At 45.8% G+C, this 20044-nt stretch overlaps 1 protein-coding gene across 1 annotated transcript; it reads right to left on the reverse strand.

Moving 5' to 3' along the window:
* Window positions 1–493: 493 nt before the first annotated feature.
* Window positions 494–17002, reverse strand: LOC131265630 (capping protein-inhibiting regulator of actin dynamics). The gene is made up of 7 exons (XM_058267916.1): window positions 16866–17002; window positions 14083–14367; window positions 5269–5419; window positions 2023–2121; window positions 1683–1814; window positions 796–1623; window positions 494–702 (listed from the first exon to the last, which is right to left on the reverse strand). Exons 1-7 carry the CDS (start codon window positions 17000–17002, stop codon window positions 622–624), a joined length of 1713 nt encoding a protein of 570 aa, XP_058123899.1. The 3' UTR covers window positions 494–621.
* Between the last annotated feature and the right edge of the window lie 3042 nt (window positions 17003–20044).

Below are 20044 nucleotides of genomic sequence, written 5' to 3' on the forward strand. Positions count from 1 at the left end.
GATCTACAAAAATGAATCCCCGGCCGATGAACGACCCGAAGTTGACGGGGAAAGCTCAGCAAGGGACGAAAGCTTCCCTGTGGTCGGACGTGATGGAGGCGCATGGTGCCCGGTAGGTGTTCGGTTGTACTATGGACATAGTAAGGACATTAATTTCATTCATAAAACCACACTCGGGTGGGTTGCGATCCGTGGAGTGCCATCGGGTTTCGGTGATTATTGCCGATGCAACGCCCACTAAGACTGCGGGGAAGAAAATGAACACACGCGTCCAAGTGGAAACCATTGAAATGCGGCAGAGACCGTATCGGTTCGGATTAGCAATTCTTGTGAAAGTGAACTCATTGGCTTGCTCTGTTCAACATCTAACAAAATAAACCGTGGCAACAATTTATTTCAACTTTCAATTTCATCGGCTACAGAACTAAGTTCCAACATTGCACACTTGCGCATCGATTTTCATAGTGCAAAGGAAAACATTTTCCATGGTGTTAACAAAAGACAACAAGTACACAAACACGCACACGAACAAAGATGAACGCTCTGATCACAGTCATAGGCTCTTGCCTCCATCCGGCAACTCCACGATCGGTGGGATGTTCAATTATTTTCCGGTTACTTCTACTTGCCGAATCCTTTCTTAGCTTTCTTTTTCTCCAGAACGATGATTTCATCGGCGACGTTGTAAATATCGGCAACGGTCTAGAGGAAAAGTGATAAGAAAGAAATAATCAATCGAGATGGAAGTGGTTGTTTTAATCGGAAAAGCGAGGCTCCCTCGGTAAGGTGACTTACATCTGCTTCCTTTAGTTTCGTTATTTTTGGGTCTTCGTTCCGCACCTGGCGGGCTTTCTTCTTCTTGTCGAGTTCCTCGCGCAATCGAGCCTCTTCCGCCGCTTCCAGTTCCTCTTCAGTCGCCTCGAGTTGCTCGGGATCGGGCTCGGGGTTTTCCTCCGGGTCTCCACCCTCCGAGGTGGCATCGTCTTCCGCTTCCACGGGTTCGGGTACAAGCTGAAGAGTCTGCTTCTCCGCTTCATTAGCGCCGCCTCCGTTGTCCGAGTCCTCCTGCTCTCCCTCCGATTCGTCCCCCGAGTCCCGGCTCGCACCCTTCGCTACCTTGATCGCAATCGACGTCTCCAGCCCGTCGGGTGAGTCGGCGTTCGCCATCGAGATGTAACCCTCCTCCGGCGAGGATGACTCCTGGTACTCGCTCACCTCGTGCTGCCGCTGCATCTGATGCTGCTTCCGGTGTCCCCGGCGTCCCCGGCGTCGATCCGTACGCCCGAGACCCCCGCCACCGTCGACGTCCACCTTCGGGTCGTCCTTCAGGTCGAAGTCGCGCCGTTGGATCGACCGGCCGAGCTCTTCACGCTGCTGCATCAGCACCGAGCGGAGGTTCATGTCCCTACACGGGCCCTTCTTCGTCTTGACGCGCAGCAGGTTCAGCGAACGGTCGTTCTCCTCGATCATGTACAGCTTTTCCTGCTCGAGCAGCGCTTCCCGCTTGGTGCGCCGTTCAATCTCCCGCTCCCGGCTTTGCTCTTCCATCTGCAACCGCTCGCGTTCCCACCGGTGGCCCTGTTTGATCAGCCGTTCGGCGTTTTTCTCGCGAATCGTTTTCAGCTGTTGAAGAGTGTGGACAATGTTTAAGCCCCCTTGTTCCAGCCATCCGCAAGGCTTACCTTTTCCCGCTTGTTCAGGATGTTGACGTTGGTTTTCTGGTTCACGAGAAACACCGAGCTGGTCATCTCCTCCGGTATGCTATCGCCAGCCCCAGACAGGATCAGATTTCTTTCTCGCTCGATTTCCTTCGCCTTGTGGAAGCGCAGTGGAAGAAGATAACGATGGGAAGAATTAGTCAAATCAAAAAGATAATAAATATGAAACTATTTCCACTGTGTTTTCTCCTGAAAGAGAATTATATCCTTATCAAAGCCACATGAAGGACACTTTTTCCTTTCATCTTTAGAGGAAGTCGTCCATTATCGTCTCGCATTCGCTCGCGACTTTTACTCCGCTTACCAACACAATGCTGTGCAGTGGAATCAGAGCCCGGGGACAGTTTTCCAGGCTATACTTTCCGTCCAGGATCAGCTGCTTCTGGCGTTGCCATTCTCGATGCTTTTTTTCAAACCGGACGTCGAGCGTCGGGAAGTGTTCGGTGTTTGGATTCGGTGTGAAAAAATGGAAACAACGTGCAAGTGGAAATGTGTACCGGATGACAAATGCAGGCCATTTTCAACGAAAGGTTGACGTTGGAGTGGGGGCATGTGTTCAAGTTTTCGTACGATGCATGACCGGAGACAAATATGAAATGGTACAAAGAAAATGAATTGAACGAAGTGCAATAAATGGGAGAACGCTTAGAAGCAGCGAAAGTGGGAGCAAAAAGAAGGTGATGGGTGTTTAAAGTGCAGGTTTTAAGGTCGGACGCAACACGGATTAAAGCCGAAGGCGGGATGCATTTTTCTTAAGCCCTTCACATTCTCCCACGAACGCCATTATCTTTCAATGCACCTTGCAGACCAACTCTATTTGCACCGGAGAGATGTTGTCCTGCTGGCCGTACCGGTTGCAACGACGAATGTCATCAGATAAATAGCACCCGGTTGGGTTAAAGGCCACTGCTTACTTAGCGTGTTCATTGCAAAGTGCGCTATCCTGGTTAACTTTTGCAGCTAAAAGTAGGATAAAGCCGCCACGGGAGGCTCATTTCTACCCGCTCCCTGTTCTACCCCTGATGGCAGTCATCGAAGAAACCAACCTCTCTCGGATGATTGCATCGAGTTCCCGTTCGAACCACGGGGAAGCTTTCACTCTGGATGATTCTCGATTCAAACTCGCGTCGAACTGCAATCACGTAGCAAGTCACAAACTCTGGCACACCCACACACCGAAATGCCGAACGCGAAAATCACATCACGCAGCATCATGCGTGTGTGTTTTTCTACGTGGCCAAGCAATATCCTTCCATACCTACGCCAGCCGTAAAATCCGGCGACCATGCGCTTCGACCGTGAGGTGGTAAAAAGGATGAAATAGGATTACGATTATGATAATCGCATTAAAAGTACCGTGCAATTCGAGAGGCCACCGGCGCCAACGCATGCACGCTCCCCAGCGTTAACTGTAACGGTAACGGCATATGAAGTTAATCTCCCGTGTGCGAGCCTTTAAAGCAGGGATGCCACGGAAGTGCGCGAAAATGGCACGTATTGGAAATAAAATTCGCCGGAACCGAGCTCAATCTGGATCGGGGCGGAGGATGGACATAAAATTGGGTATCCAGTTTTGCTTTTTAACATTCCGACACTTGTTGCGCTAGGTCTTCTGCTAGCGGGGTTTATTGGTTGGCTAGACAAGGGAGCGAACATCAAAATTGGCCACATTTTTCTGATTTGTACATGAAGGTGGAAGACTTGGGAAGCAAAACTTCCATTTGGTGGTAAGTTGCTTGGTTTCGTTGTCGCTTTAGTTACAATGTACATTTTGAGCGTTGGTTGGTCTATAGGATCTCCAAGCCAGATTTTAGAACAACACATTGCAATATCAGCCCTGATAAGTACGACTACTAAATGATAATCAGTAAGTAAATATTGCGTCAAATACTTGAAAAATATGTTTAAATTTTCATATAATTTGGTTTCTAATGTGTGATAAAATAGTCAGTTGATAAATTCACAAAACAAACACATTAGTTTTTTAAAACAAAATTCACAAACAAAACAAACAACACTCGTATTTTATAATACAATGTTCAAACAACTAAAAAACTAATTGACGACTTATTTAAGCAACGTTGGAGTGTGTTCCATAACAGCACAAAATTAAGTGGGAATATAGTTGCACTTTACATTCAATACTTTTCTCTGTTGGCTTATACCAAAACGTTTAATGTATATTCAAGTGTAAACACCTCTAACAAGTGTTGCACTAAAATGAGATAAGCTTAAAGTAGGGGCAAACATTTCCATGCCTGCTTCAATCACCTCATTTGTCAAAAACGAGGCAATATGGTTTATACCATGAAGTCCTCATAGCCTAATTAACCCCTATACTATACCCCATTCTCATTCATTTGCTGGTAGTGTAGCATTGAGGCAAGTTTTTAACAACGCCGATGCACCTAAAAATGCAGTACATCAACGATGTCATGATCATTTCGTGACCAGCTCCAAAAAATGACGAAACGACACCTTTCCCGGGCGTGCCGGCGATTATCGCTATCGATTTTCCATCGCACTCGACCTGATAACGTCCGATTGGGAGAGGACGACGTGAACGAAAGTTTCGGCAAACACATTCAGGGGAGCAAGCGAACCAATCGGGTGTCGAATAGTGGAAGGTTGCGGGTGGCGGCGATTTCCGTGCCCGTGATTTCGACATTCACCTCAAAACTTGCACCGGCAGGTGAATTTTGGGAGCGGATGAAAAAAAAGCACACAAGAATGAAGAGCTCGTTGTGCCGTGCTCCTCGGGAGACAGTTGAGTGATATCGATGGAGGTGATCGGGCCGACTGGCGAGTGGAGGATGAGTTCGTAGTGTCATAGGGCAGTTAGGGTCCCGGGTCGGTGTGCTTGCGTGAGTCGAGGGCCCGATTATCGATTTCACAAGTCCTGCAGCTATACTTCGGTGCTCGGTGCCGACATTCGCATCGCTATAGGCGCACGACACGTCATCGAGCGTACTCTGGCAAGTGCCCTCGAGCTGATGGACTCCGCGGGAATCGGATATCCATTTCCGACACTTTCACTTCACTTTATCAAAATACGAACATCCAAATGGGAAACTGAGTCTCATACATGAGAGATTCTGATAGAATTCTTGGAGAAATTTAAACGCTTTGACATTTGATTTACCCTGTGGGAGGACATGAAGACAAACCATTATCTTTTGTCTAAAGAACCAACACCCAGACACCTACGAAAAAGTCGATAAAATTAAACGATGTCTTAATTGCAAATTCTTTGCATGACTTTAACCCGAGTTCGTAATTATCAGTAGAGCCGAGCCTAACGTCCTGTGCACCCGAATGAAACGAGTGCAGGCTTTTCGGCGCGAGGAGTACGAAATGTGGTATTCCCACCGGGTGGGGGCATAATGTGAGCTCCTCATTTACATTCACCTCGAATCACCATTTCGTTCATTAGGCGCACCGATTTGAGCTCTAATTAGTGAACTGTGGCATTCCGGAAAACGCTCGATGGGTAGACATCATTGCCTTCCCTCGGCCTCACACCAACTCAACGGAAGACGGAACAACTTACCTCCCGTTCGCTGATGCGCTTCTCGAGCGTTACATTGTAGTCCTCCTGGATGCGACGCTGCAGCTCCTGCATATATTTACGATCCGTCAGCCGCACCACATTCGTTCCCATCAACTTCTCCAATTGTGCGGTCACACGGGGTAAGTTCACGCTGAAACGAGTCATCGAAAAGTGGATGGAAAGCGATTTCGCACGGTTAGCACGGATGAAGCGTAACGATTGAGGTGATTTCGGATGTTGACGCACTGCAGTCACCGGATAGTCACTATGTGGTGGGTTAATCCGGCGTCGCTATTCTAACAGTCCTTTGAAGATTAACTTCTACCAGCTGGAGAACCAATGTTCCCTCTGGGGAACCCGCCGATCCGTCACTCGGTCACTAACCGTAATGAAGCGATCCAGTGTCGCTGAATGCCGTTGCCGTGGCACGACGTGCGGCTTGTAATCCGATGGCCGAATGAGAGGCAGCACCGGAAACGGCTGGCCTGGTGGTCGCACAAATCCCGGAAGAGCAAGTTCCGTCCGTTGGCGTACGATGGCGCAAACTGACTAACGTTGCACAACTGGAAGCGAATGGAGTACACCGGGTGCTGGTGTACCCTAGGTAAAGGTAGAGTACTACAACCTTCGCTCCTTCCCCCCTTTCCTTTTGGGTAGGAACTAGTCCCCGTTGGCGCTCTGTATCTCATGTGTACTGTAGGGCAAAAAAAACGACGGACGAAGGAAAAACAAACGCGATCCTTTCGATTTCTCTCTCCGCGCCCAACCCCGTGCCTTGTTCCAAATCCGTGACAGCCCGTCCTGGTATTGACATTCTGGCACATGGCGCTGATGGTGAGCATTTCGCGTTTTCGTTTAGCGTTTGCGTTTGTGTTTGTTCTTCTGGACGGGCGGAGAAATCGCCAAAAAAATACCAACCCGGCACATCACGAAATGGTACCCAAAAACGAACACGGCTCGTATGTTGGCAGAGCCCCTTGCACGTGAACCAGCGCCTAAGAACCAAAAAAAAAGGGTAAAACAAAAACATAACCTCGAAAATCTGCTGCCAAACAGAACAGCTGTAGAACAATGGTAGGAATAATAAACATAAACGAATCGCATATCGGTCATATCGAACCAGGGGCTCCCTATTGCGCACCATCCTTACTAGGATAGTGAGGCTTCTGATAGCTTCTGAGGCATATACCGGTTCCTTCAACCAACCACCCGGCAGCATACCCACCTACAAGTAGCGTCGTACCGTGATGCCAGTTCGCAACAATAACAACGCAGCAGCGGATCGGTAATAATTGTGATCATATTTTTACGAGACGCCATAAAACGGTAGATTTGTATGGAAGCGTGAAGGGTTCCGTGGGTTGCCATCGAGAATGGGTCTACCGGCACGGTTAACTTTGTTGCGTTCGCTTGCCACACACGAAAGTCCCAGCATGCTGGCGTTTGGGGGAAAACAAAAACAACCAAAAAGCGTTGAAGCACTAGCTACACTAAGCTTTGCGTGGAATTACGATTTTATCGGCGTATGGTGCGATAAACGTGTCTGGCCTAATGGATAAACTTATTGCCTTTTCTGCTCCAAATTTTCAGGCAAGTGCTTAGAGCTGTAATAGTTCAAAGTAAGGAAAAGGTTAAGGAAGGAGTAAGCCAATAACATTTGAATACTTCTGGTGAGGTATTAGAACTCTATTTTAAAATTACGAAAACTTAGAAATATTTACTGCTAGAATTTAACCTGAATTTCTCTGAATTCAAATCTAAAGAAAGCCTAAAAAATACTACGAAGGATTTTAAAAACACAAGTAAACAAAAAATCAAATTTGAATTCCAGAACACCAAAGCATGATAACAAAAATAAATAATAAAAACGAAAAATAAGTAAAACGCTCTCCCGAAGCAATTCCAAAAGAAAGAGTGTTAAGTACCTTCCAAAAAGAAGTATCCTTGCACGGAATTTAAAATCCGTTCCGCTGAACCCTCCGCACCGTTTGTTCACATTAACTTACAAACGAATACAACAAAAAACCCGGCTCGCGTGAAAGTGACCTGACCTGACTGACCTTCCGGGGCTAGGTCGGAGGCTACAAATTAAAATTTAAACACCATCGAAGTGCTGCGAAAGCCCCCGAGCGACTGAGGGCAACTTTTGCCGGCAACCTAGCAACACCGGCCTGCGACTTTTGCCGCGGCGGAATGGATACCCTCTCACCCCATCAACAACGTCCGCCGGTTTAACGGACGGACAATTAAAAAGTAAACGAGGCACCCGGTAACCGTCGTTTCGTAAGGCTGGTCATGTAAAGCAAGGCAGTTGCATCGGTTACCGACCGGCTGGATGTGTCGAAAAGGGTGGATGGATTCGATTTTCTGGTAGGTTCGGTGTCACCAAGCCACGGTTTGGTCGAAAGGCATCGATCCGGGTTTGGGGGTGGGGGGAGCGGAAAGCCTCCGTAAAAATAGAATCGGACGCAAATCGAATATCGAAGTATCGAGTGCACATAAAGTTGATAAATACCGTTTGCCATCGACCGATCGGAAGACGACCAGAACCGTTCTTGCCAGACACGAGCCACGTGGTTCGCAGCCGGACCGCGTCGCGAAACACATTCCACAAGGGCATCGAACAGCTTGAAAAGGCACGTTGGAAGTTGCGCGTGTCCTGAAGACGTCCGTAGACTTAGTTGTGGGCTTTGGAAGGCAGCGTGGAAAAATAACACGCTACAGAAAAGCCCCTAAACTCGAGCGGTCCGTTTGTCGTTGAACGAGATTGAGACATTGAAGAGAGGCGTCGGTGACATTGTGTTTTGCATAGACAATGTTGAACTATGCTGATAACGATGACGATGACGATGCTTACGAGCGGCTAGTAAGCCATTTTGGAAATTCTCGCAATGTCACCCTTTTTCGAAGCGCTCGGGAAAAACCATCCAAGCGAATTGCCCTTAGGCAGCAGACAAAAGAGTCGAAATTCGCTGCCGAGGAAATGGTGCAACATTCCCACATGCCATTCCTCTCACTTCTGCCAGCAAGGCCTAAGGTAAGCGTCATTTATCATGCACCGCAGCAGTAGCGGTTCATTTTCATGTCATTTTCCCGCAACAAACGTTGACACGAGAAGCACCGATTCGCGCCACGATTGCATGCGCACGACACGCCACACGCCATCATGCCCGATCGCACTGTCACACGCCGAGGTAGTCAAGTGCAACAAATGCCCACACATACACACACACACATGCGTCCACAGACAATGTCAGTGCATCCGACGTGTGAATGAAGACAGCTGTTGCCGGCGAGGTCCTTCCGTGTCCTTTCATTACTCCCACTCTCTTGATGAGCTTAGACAATCGGTGGAGGATAATTTTCGCTGAGGAACAATGTCCGCCTGCGGTACTAAAGCTTAGGTGGAAGGGTGCGCTTTGTTTGCAATGGAAAACGCCTAATTAACTAGGTTATGTTTGATTTTTCTACTGCTTTTTTGCCTGAAGGCATGAAACCGAAATCAAAACTCCATAGAGAAATTTCATGAAGAAAAATATTGACTTTTGTTACGATTTTATGATTTCATTAAATTTACATTTTTCAAGGACGCAGTCCTTTAATATCGTAGAAAAAGAGAAAAATAATTTTTAGCAGACTGAGATTTTTTTTATCATAACATGCTCTCTAAGGCAATCAAATTTATATTTAAAGTCTCGCAGAACAACGTTCCATAAACTGATGTCAAATTTGTTCAACGACAAAATACTGCTTAACTTTAAGTTGTTAAAACATTTTTGCCCTGGCATAAACAATTCCTAAGTTGTGTCAACATGGAATGTAGCTAGACTTGATGGGTTTATAATTGACGCATATTGAAGATTTAAATACGTCCTCCTACGCTAATTTATTCGTCACATTTATAAACGTTCATGCTTTTTTTAAGTGGTACGAGGAAGGCTTTAGCTCGGTTATTTTTCTCTCCTTCCGGTGTGACCGAACCGCGCTTGTCAAGTGACAGTCAAATTCTCAAAGGAGTCATTAAAGAGGGGACAAGGGAAAGTACGTAGAAAATGCCCGTGGGAGGATGCATATTTACCAGTGTAAGGATTTTATTTTTCCACCACGAAGGTGGAAGAGAAATACTGTGTTTAAGCACTTTTCAGCTTCTGAGCGTACAAGCTGGCTTGCTAGCAGTGGCCTTTTTTGCTTGCAGTTCAGTAAAAAGGTAATTTATTTTCATCATCAGATGTCTCCTGACCGATACCGGAAGTCGGCGGGCATGCGACGGGCGTTATCGTTGTGGGAAGTTCCCTGTGCGTAAAACTGTGTGTTTTTCCATACCACAACCAACGCCATACGGTGCCGGATTTATGATTTTCCCCACGGACTTACGGATTTTAATTAAAAAATGCATCGGACCGCTGCTCGGTGCCGCTTCCGGGTGCCTCAATTTAGGTCACGTGGGACTTATGCTAGCGCGGGCGCGGAACCGTAATAGCCATATCAACAAGTTCATTCACTTATGTACGGTTTTTTTTATTTTGTTTTTTACTTTCCAACCCAAATCGGATGCCTTTCGTCACGAACCATTAAACATTTTTCCAGCTTGTTTTCAGCTTCAGCAGCTTATTGAATCGGTGGTTGTTGCAACTCAATTAACCAACTTAATTAAGCTTCGTCGAAAGGCTGCTGAAAGGAAAGGGAATCCACAGAAAAAATAAAATCAAATACTCGAACCACTCAAGCCGCCATTTTGCCGCGGGGAGATAATATTGACTGCTGATAATAGGCTTCGCAATATTTTTTATTGCATAGTATACACTCTTCACCGAGCGGAAAACTGATGCACTCGCACTGGATAAAGAGGAAGTCAGGTCAACAGGTGATTTTGAACGGGAGAACCCTAGAAAAGTATCATAAGCACAAGAAAACCAAGTAAAACATCTCCATCTACTTGTTGCATCGAAATAATCGCAATAAGTAACAAAGAAGGATACGAACTAATTAATCAGTTTCCGTTAATTTGTATCAGTATTTCTTCGTTTCCTTTTGAACTTGAACGCTCGATGGAAAACAAACGGATCGCAAAAGCAACATCAGTGCTTTAGTAACCCCAACTAACAGCTACACGGTACGTCGAGATAGGTACTAAGGAAAATAAATAAACACTGAATCAATCTCTTCCCGTTGGAAACGCTCTCGAAGATTTCAATTTAGATTTCCCCTTCTGATCTTTGCCTCAAGAAGCTCCTAGATAATCATTTCGATGATTTCGCACTATTCTTTTCTTTCCTCTCGCATACTGGCATACTCACTCCTGCCGTCTCGTTGGTTTGACGGCAAAGTTACACTCGCAGAACGTAAAGTCCTCCTCCAGCATCATCTTCTCGAGCTGACTTTTGGGGTTGGTTACTTTCTTCATTTTTTTTGGGTTAGCTTTGGCACAACTTGATGGGAAGGGTGATGAATAATAACAATATTGCCACAGCCGATAACCGTTGGTGACACTTGCACATACAAACATTCGCTGCTCTGAGGGACTTTACTTCCCTACAGCGCAAAGTTGACACGTGGCGAAACAATTAAAGCTTCAGGTGGTTCAGTTACCAAAAACACACTTTCGCCGTCAGACGTCTGGCACTTCCACAGACTACCAGAAGGGTTCCATGTGTGCGGTTGTAATTGAATTTTCCACAACGGCAGGCAACGGAAAAAAAACACGCGCACGTCCAGCCGCCCGGGACTTCGGTGCCAAACTGTCAATGCGAAATCTTTGGCACCATCTCGGGGTGCCCCATTGACGCCCCATCGGTTTTGGTGCCCTTTTTGTTGTATTTGGGGTGGTTGTTTTGTAGCACTTTTGTTCTCACCTCGTTTGCCACACGCGCACCTTCAAAAGGAAACGAAAGGCCTTCGGTCGGGCCACAACGATGCCGTGTTGATGGCTCGTTGACGTGAGGAAAACTAATTCAACACCGCAGTAGCGATGGAGCGGGGAAAAAAAAATTGGCCAGAAAAGGAGTCGAAATAAATAAAATATCCTTTAGCCGACAAAAAGTAAAATAAAACACACACACACACATACACAATCGAAGAAAAGAACAAAAATTATTTGTGTACGGCCGAATGCAACGGAATGACAAATAATAGCAGGTCGCGCAGGACAAATCCTCCGTGGGACCAAAGTTGGAACAAGTCTTCTCCAGCTCGGGTCTCTTCCACCTCCTCGTGCGCTTCGAGTAACTTGAGGTGAAGCTTCTTTTTCAAACTTTTCCTCGCCCCAATAAAAAAAAGCTGGCGACAAAAAAAAACACTATGGAAAAACGAACGACCAAGGAGTCACATTCAATTTCAAGTCCGACCCAATCTGATAATCTGCCCCAAGAAGAAGCTCAGGTGTAGTCTTTTTCGGTTTGTTTCTTTTCAACGCGCCTCCTCCTCCCTAGGCCAATGCCAGTTCACGCCGTAAAGGAGCCACCCTAGTCAAGGAAAATCCAGCAAGGGCAGGAAGGGGCCAAGAGCAGCTCGAAGCGGCCCTCCTCCCCCTCCGGTCTCGGGACGAAATTTCCCGTTCGTTTGGTGCGAGGTGAACCGAATATGGATGGCCACGGGCATAAACAAGACATAAATTCACTTTTCGGCCGGGGCAACGGTTTCATTCGGGGAGTTGTGCAAAACTTTTCGGGAGTCACTACAACCACCAGCACCACCACTACTACCAGTGCGACTGCTTAGTCAGCGGGGCAATGCGCCCGGAGGCGCCCTACAGCGGCACCTAACATTTCGAGCCTTGGAAGGTGCCGAATTCGGCGGCTTCGCGCAAGGTGCCGTGCCGCTGATTTATGACAGTTTGACACAATAAAATCGAGTCGCCCCGGGGCGCGCGTAATGGGCGCGATCAAGGTCAAGACTGGGCATCGTAAGTGGGCGTACCGGATTCCCGGGATTTTCCCGGATAGTTCTGGGGGCAAAGAAATAAAAATAAAGTGTTGATCCAGCAAAACAGTGCAGGACACAACTATTGAGGATTTGTGGTGGTCCTGCTGAGTTTGAAAGACCTTCCATCAAAGCGCTCTTAACCTCTTAATGCTACTTTTCATTGCCATTATCAAACGATGGCATTGACATCAGCCCTTGAAAACAAATTCAACTGTTTTATCCTTTTGTTGTGGATTCCAAAACATCAAATAATAGCGCATAGTTAGTTCTTAGTTAAATGTTGTTTTATAGAAAAAAAAAAAATTGAAGTATCCTTAGTTTTTATTGGATTGATCTAAATATTTAGGTTCTCAGAATTTTCAAATCTTACAGATAGAAGGATGCATTTATTAAAAGATGAGAACCAAAGTGCTGCGTTTTGTAACAGCTGTACAATTATAAATGCGTGTAATACTTATACATAGTGCAAATGGCATAATCAATTTATTGCATTGAAAAACATTTCATAATCAATATGAGTATGTTGAATGTTGCTTACGCCACCAAATTTGAAAAATCGTCAATCGATACAATCGTAAACATTGCATTCGCTCTACATTCCTGGTCCTTCATGCACGCATAATAACAGCACGTGGAGACGCTTGGAAAAACAATCTTAACTGCCCGAGGGCTTTTCTTGATACCTACACTTGCTAACCCACGCACGTTCCAATAGCGATGATGTCCACTTTGAGTCACCGCCAATAGAAGCAAAACGTCAAACTTGACGTTGTTAAATTCCCAACGCGCCTCGCGACATTGTGGTGGCCGCACTTCGGGGAGTCGTACTTTCGATGTCGAGCCAATATTCAATCACGATCGGTAAACTGCACGGATTTGTGCCCGTAAGCTGTGGCTCGTGGTCGGAACATGCCGATGCAATCATTGATATAGTGGAGGAACGCAGTGCTCGACCGATGCAACGCTGTTGTGGTTAAAGGAAAATGTTCCACTTCTTCGTTCATTGTCAAGGTCAAGGGTTGGAAACCAGCGTCATTCCACAAACAAACAAAGACTACGAGAGATTGAGATCAAAAACATGACTCTTCGAGGGAGTGATTATGTTTCTTGACTAAAATAATTCTCGTTAAATATCATTATCGAATGGCACGTAAAAAAACGTCTTTTGCCACCAAGCTGTCTAAATTAAATGTCGTGAACAGTATGAAATGAGCACCTGCCGATGGAAAGACCAAACCAAATGTAAACGTCTATCACTAACCATAACCCCATTCCAGTGCCAAAAGTTTTGCGACAGTGTTGGAGAAGTTTGTTTTATGAGGGCCAAACACGACAAGGACCAGCAAGTGGGTGAATGGAGAAAGTTTTTAGCAGTCAATTTCTTCCTGCTGTGATGTTTTCATTGCTGTTTTGACACCAGTTGTAGGATTTGATATTAATAAGGGCATAAACCGCAAAGTTCATTGATGAGATGATTTGTTTCGGTTTCCGCTGTTCAAAATAAAATAATATGATTTATGATTGGATCGATTGATATACACAGTGAAGCATTCAACCGGAAACAAATGATTATGATTTTTGTCATCAGGAAAGGCATCTTTGGCAGTGGAAAATCGATGCTCAACTGAAACCATTTCAAATACAAAACTCAATTTGACTTCCAACGGACAATTCGAAATCAAAAGCTTTCGAAAGCTGCATTCGTCAAAAAGCTTAGCCTATGTCGACAAAATTCGCGCAATGTCGACATTGGTATTCGACACAACGGAATACTCCACGTGGTTGTTTTTAAATTACAATCGTTTTTCCATTTTTTGCTCAAGTAATCTGTAAGAAAATGTGATTTTCACAAGCAACAACAAATTTTTTTCTCGTTTTCATTTTTCATATCACCTGTACTCGATCTTTGGTCCCATGTACTCGACCGGTAGCACCTCCACGTCGTACAGCTGGCGGAGCTTGGACTTTCGGAAGCGGACTTTCTTCCGGGCTCCACCGTGGTGGCCACCGTCGTCCGCTGCCCCTCCCGTCCCCAGCTGTCCGTCCCGAGGGTCCCCGCTGAAGCCGTCCTGGTCGGTGGGCAGAAGCTGATTGCCGGATGGAAAAATCGACGGCAAGCTAGAAGTCCGTCCGGAGAGTCCATTGTAGCCGTCGTTACCGTAGCCATTGGCGTCGTCCCTTGGATAAACAATATGTCAGTTAGTTACATTATTATGATTGCAATTGCTACTGCAATTAGTATTACAATTTTCATTTCTCTTAATTTTTGGCGTAAAATTAAACTCAGCCAGATAGAATCTGAAGCAATAAAAGTGTGTCATTGTAAATCCTACATGTTAGGGATAGAAAAAGCAAACTGAATAGATAGACCATGGAAAAGGAAAATCTGTAAAAGTTATATAAACCTTACGTATATAAAGGAGATATTAATTGCAGATAATGAGGTGGGTTTGTAATTCTCGGCCCACGAGGACTTCCATATTTGTAAAATAGTCAGAAATAAACCTTTTCAAATCCTTGATTATGCCTTTAACAATTTAATGCATTCACGAGGTTATAAACAAGATCATTAAAGAATTACATCGGATTGAAGATTGAAATAAGCTTCTCGCTTTCCTTGCTTTTCAATGAGAAAACAAGTTAATACACATATTCCTCAAGCATACACACTCTCGCCGCAGGAAGTGGTTGGAGATCTTCAGTGTGGCAGAACTACACCCTCAGCATGAGCCAGAGATTACCTACAGCCGGCAGGACGAAGACACTGGGTTCAGGTTTTTCGCAAGCGGTTGCAATCACCTGAGCAGGTTCGCGAACGTAAGCGATTCGAACTGTGGCTGCCGGTAATGGACAACCTGTTGCATGCCAACTCCCTCCCAACCTCGCGGCAATATCCCGACCGAGCCCAACTGTTGTCTGGTGGATGACGCTACTCGTCGTCGTCGTCGTCGTCGTTGTAGTCGCCGTGGTCGTCCTCGTCAAGCCGGTACGCAGACGACGCATACATCTCACTTTATTGCGATAAGCATACCCATCGTAACATATCCGCACATTTAACGGCACCAATATCGTCCAATGCCACGAAATATCGACAAAATATATCAGAGCGCGTACTACCCGGGGCCGTGTTGCCGCCGTTTGCGCTCGACGCCAAGGCAGTCGCACTCGCAGGATGAGACTTTTGGGCGGAATTAGGAAGGTAGTTTGCAGAAGGTACTTGGTAACAATCGCAACGCTGCAACACTCGCCGTCCCGTAAGCGATTGCCCCCGAACGGAATGCCACAATGAAAACGCGAGATGGCACCGAGTTGGTGACTTCCTTCGCCTTCCGGCCCGAAAAGCGGTGGAGTACGCATGTAGCCGGAGCATGTATGCTACGGACCTTCAGGAGGTCACAGGACTCACAGGGTTCTGCATATTTGCATATTTTGCGCATCGAAGGAGTATGGGCGGAACGATTTTGCATGCGATTCCAGTGTCTGGAAGGCTTGGGAAGTAGGTACTTGCACCGTGGAGGACACGTGGAAACACTTTAAGCTGACAGCGATCGAATTCACTCGTCATGCCCATTCTGCGACAACGATCTCAAGTACATCCACTCCCAGCGCACAACCACTGTTCGTGATTTATATGGGCAGGGTTGCGTGACGATGGATTACCGTTTTTCCCTCGGGAGATGGCGTCAACTGGAATGGATTCTACGGGGAAAGTGTTTTCGAACGATAAGGTCAAACCAAGGACTGCTTAATAAAACAAAAACCGAATCAGTATGGAATATATTATGCATGTTGAATGATGAGTAATATTCTTCAACTAAACGATTTTACAGTAGTCCTTTTGTATGATAAAAGATGTATTGGAAGAAAAACTTTCAAAATTGTATAATATAAATGACATTTTTACCAAACAAACTGTCAACCATTGTTTTTTTTTAAAAGCACACAGAATATAGAATAATGTTTACGGTGCCTTCCTTTCGCTCTGGCATACAAACACGAAGGTCGTTTGCCTTCAGCTGTTTCGGCATTGCATCTCGATACAGACGGCAACCTCCGCACCAGACCAACACGCGGACCTTGCACTGGTTCGATGCAAAATGCACCTACTTTTGCATGCATGTTTCCGGCTTAGACACTCATTTAGCGTTTTTATTGTGCTTTTCGGCACCGAACGTGGTTCGCATGTTTTAGGTCAATGCTCTTGTGTCGGGCGTTTGGAGACGGCAGTCCTTAATCGCATCAAACAGAAGTGCGCTATCAATATCAAGGGCACTTCTGGGGACGAAGATATGTTGCAGCGTTTCATATTTGTGCTGCTAAGGGTTGTAAAAGAGATGAGCTTCTTATTGATGAATACCCAAAAGTTTATGTTTTTCATGATAAGACAAAATATAAGACAAAATGAAGTTATATATCATTTGCATGATCGAATGATCGAATAATAAACGGAACACATTCATGAGCATATCCTTATTTGTGTAAACATGTACGTGACGTATTCAATTCAAGCGTTGTCACAATCAAAACATGTTTGTGAAGTGGGAAACTTTTGTTGTGCCACGAAACAAAGTACGTACGAGTTGCTAAACATTTCAAAAACTTTCTGTGCTCCCCGACAGACAACTACCCTTCCTCTTTTCCATTTCCAATTCTCTGCTGGAAGGAACAACACTTACCCTTGCCCGCCGCTTTTCCGGACTCCAGCGTACGCCGACAGCCAACCGGCAACCTTCAGCGAATCCTGGCCGCTCTGCTTCTGGGCTTCGCGGCCGAGAAGCTGATCGATGGTACCCCAGAAGCTGTTGGCGTTCATCTTGGAAACTGTGCACGCAAATGGACGATCACAACATAAAAGCACAATTTGGCCCCCTTTCTGTCGTCTTTGCCGATCCGTCTACATCGGGTACGATTCGGCTGGCCGTGAAATAATCTCTGGCCATTTCAATTACAGCACTTTGTACGAGTTTTGTTTATGTTCCATCGGCCGCGGAAATCGTTCGCCCATTACGGTGGACACTTCCGTTCCGTTCCGAACGTTGACACTTCAGGTTTGAGCACACAGCGCGGACCATAAATCATTGATAATTAATTTTTCCGCCCGTTCACATTCCGAGGCGTGAAGTAACACCCTCGACGGCCATCCGAGGGTTCTTTGTTTGGCGCTGGTTGCGAACGCGGGGCTTACGGACACATTTCCATCGTCTTTCTGGGTCGAGCGATGCTTGCCGAGAAAAAATGGAGCACATCGTTCAATATAGGATCCATTCGTTGCGAACCAATCAAACGGGTTGACGAACGTGAGAGCAACGTCATCTGAAGGCTGTCAGAGGGACGTGGAAAAGCGACCACGGAACAAGGAACTAACATTAAATAAATCAAACATTTGTTTTAATTGCTTCACTCATTCCGTTGGTTGATGTCAATGTACAGTTTACAAACACTGTTTCAGAAAAAGGCACAAAATTCCACAAAATTCCTACAAAGATCTGTTTAAATCTATGTTTGACAACTTTCACGAAACATCCTCCAGTGCCCGGAAAAACTCGGCTCGGTACTGGGCGCGTATGCGTCACACTTCACCGATTCACGCTGGCACCGAAACTGACGCTCGATTGAAGCCGACGAGCCCATGATGCCCCATGGAGGTTACGGGTCGGCAAAAACGCTCAACTACCTCGCCACAGAGCTTACCTCACCTTGCCTGGGAGGGACTCCAACACCCTAGCAACGGGGGTTTCCCACGAACGGGGAAAACACACAACCACCACAGAGCCTGGCCCGAAAACAGCTGGCTGGTGGAAATGATGTTCGTGTGTGGGTGGCCCTGCTTGGGTGGGTGAAATGTTCACCACAAGGTTTTCCTAGACAGGCCACACCCTCCCCCATCCTTCCGTGGTACCAAACCACCATTGTGTCCCCACGAGCCCTTCGATAGGGTCTTAGCCACCCACAATCACCAGTGGACCGGTATGAAACATGTCTGTTTTGATGGGTTTCCCGGCCCGGCACATCGAAAAGCACTGACTTTTCCTTCACTTTTGCTTTTTCGGAACGGAAAAGATAAAAAAAAAACGAAACTCGCAAGCAAACAAACCGACCACATATGATTTCCTTCATACCGGGGAGTTTGGAGTGATATTTTGAATACGAGAAATTGCATGCGGCTACAAAAAAGAGGAATACACCCCAAATGATGGTCCTGCGTGTGACTGCAGGAATAAACAATCATATGTGGCTCCGTTGGAAGGACAGCGTCTGGGACTTCAGGCAGTAAAAGTAAAATCAAAGGCGACGGAAAATTCCTTTGTTCTAGATTTAAACAAATACTAGTTCTTGTGAAGTTATCACTTTTTTGTCCATTATTTAGGGGTTCCTTTACAAACGCAGTGTCAAATGGTAATTTTGCAAATGTCATGACTTTTTTGTTCAATGAATTTTAAACTTTGTGTGAAATGATTTTTTTGAAAATCACGACAATTTATGAACAAGTTTACCATTAGTGCCACAATGAAATACAATAACAAAAGATGGAAAAGTGGTGTTTTCAAAGAAATTTATCTATCTTTGCAACTCTCCCTGAAACAGAACGAAAAGCAGTGTGAATTTAACAGCTAAGTAAACAGCTAGTAACTGAGACTCAGTAAATTATAACCAAAGAAAGAGACATAACATCTACCACCCACCACCTTGGTTTTCTTTCGGAATCACTTTGTTTCTACGTTCCGTATTCATGGCGCCCACCCCATATCAGCGATTTAATGCAAATCGTCCTGGGCAAGCCAGTCTAATCAAGCTGTCAGTTCGGAGACGTCCCAGTTTCTGGCAATTGTAGTTGTACCCGGGATATCATTCGCGTGAAGAAGTCCCGACCGTTTGACGACGGCTGTTGGAAATATGATAGCAACAGCAATGCCGAGGGTGAAACAATCGTGAAACAGTATGCCCCATCAACGACACGCAATCGAATTACATTCCTGGAAGGAAACCGATTGCTCTTCTTACTGGCGAACCAGGGAACTGGGAACTGAACTTCCTGGGGGTGGGAAAATATAACCTGAAACCATGACGGTACGGGGAATACCGTTGCGCAGGTCGTGAAACGACGAGCGACCCGGAAAGCAGGCCCAGAAGTAACAGTTTGAAGCATTCTCTCACCTGGAGGACTACAATTGTCGAAGAAAAATTACTCGTACTCACGCATAGATGACACTTGGCCGTTCCCACCAGCAGTTCTTGGTATCGATGTCATCGTTCTGTAATGGAAAGAAAACCAATGGTTAGGGTTTTTCTCTAACAAGTGTTTGAGGTAACTTTATAAATTGTACCCCGAGGTCCACGAACTTTGGGTGGGATTATCATTAATTGACAAAATCTTACCATAGAATCCATCATGGTTCGCTCTTTTGCCAGTAAAGTTCTACTCTTTCATCAACCGCACTGCAATATTTCAATACACCTAGAGTAGTTTTGCTCAAAAGCCTGATAGGTTTACTCCGTACGTACAGCAAGAATTTGACATTTATGACCGCTATGGAGAAAAAAAGATTTATTATTATCACTCAATGTGTACTACGATCCGCTGGCATGATGTTTACCAATCAACCTACCGCTCGCTAATAACCCTACGGCGCTAACTACATTAGTGACAAAGCGACCCGCGGTTCGAGGCCTACTTCTTCCTTCGGAAACACACCTTGCACACGCTTCAATTGCCGTTCGCCGCTGTTTCGATCTCAAATTGAGCGATCTCATTTGCAATGCCAATGCAGGAAATAAAAAACAATCTACCAACTCAAAACATTTGCATGGAAAATCCGATACTGCAAACGACGGCTGGCGGGGCTGAGCGTACATT

This window comes from Anopheles coustani, chromosome 2, assembly GCF_943734705.1.
Source record: "Anopheles coustani chromosome 2, idAnoCousDA_361_x.2, whole genome shotgun sequence".
NCBI lineage: Eukaryota > Metazoa > Arthropoda > Insecta > Diptera > Culicidae > Anopheles > Anopheles coustani.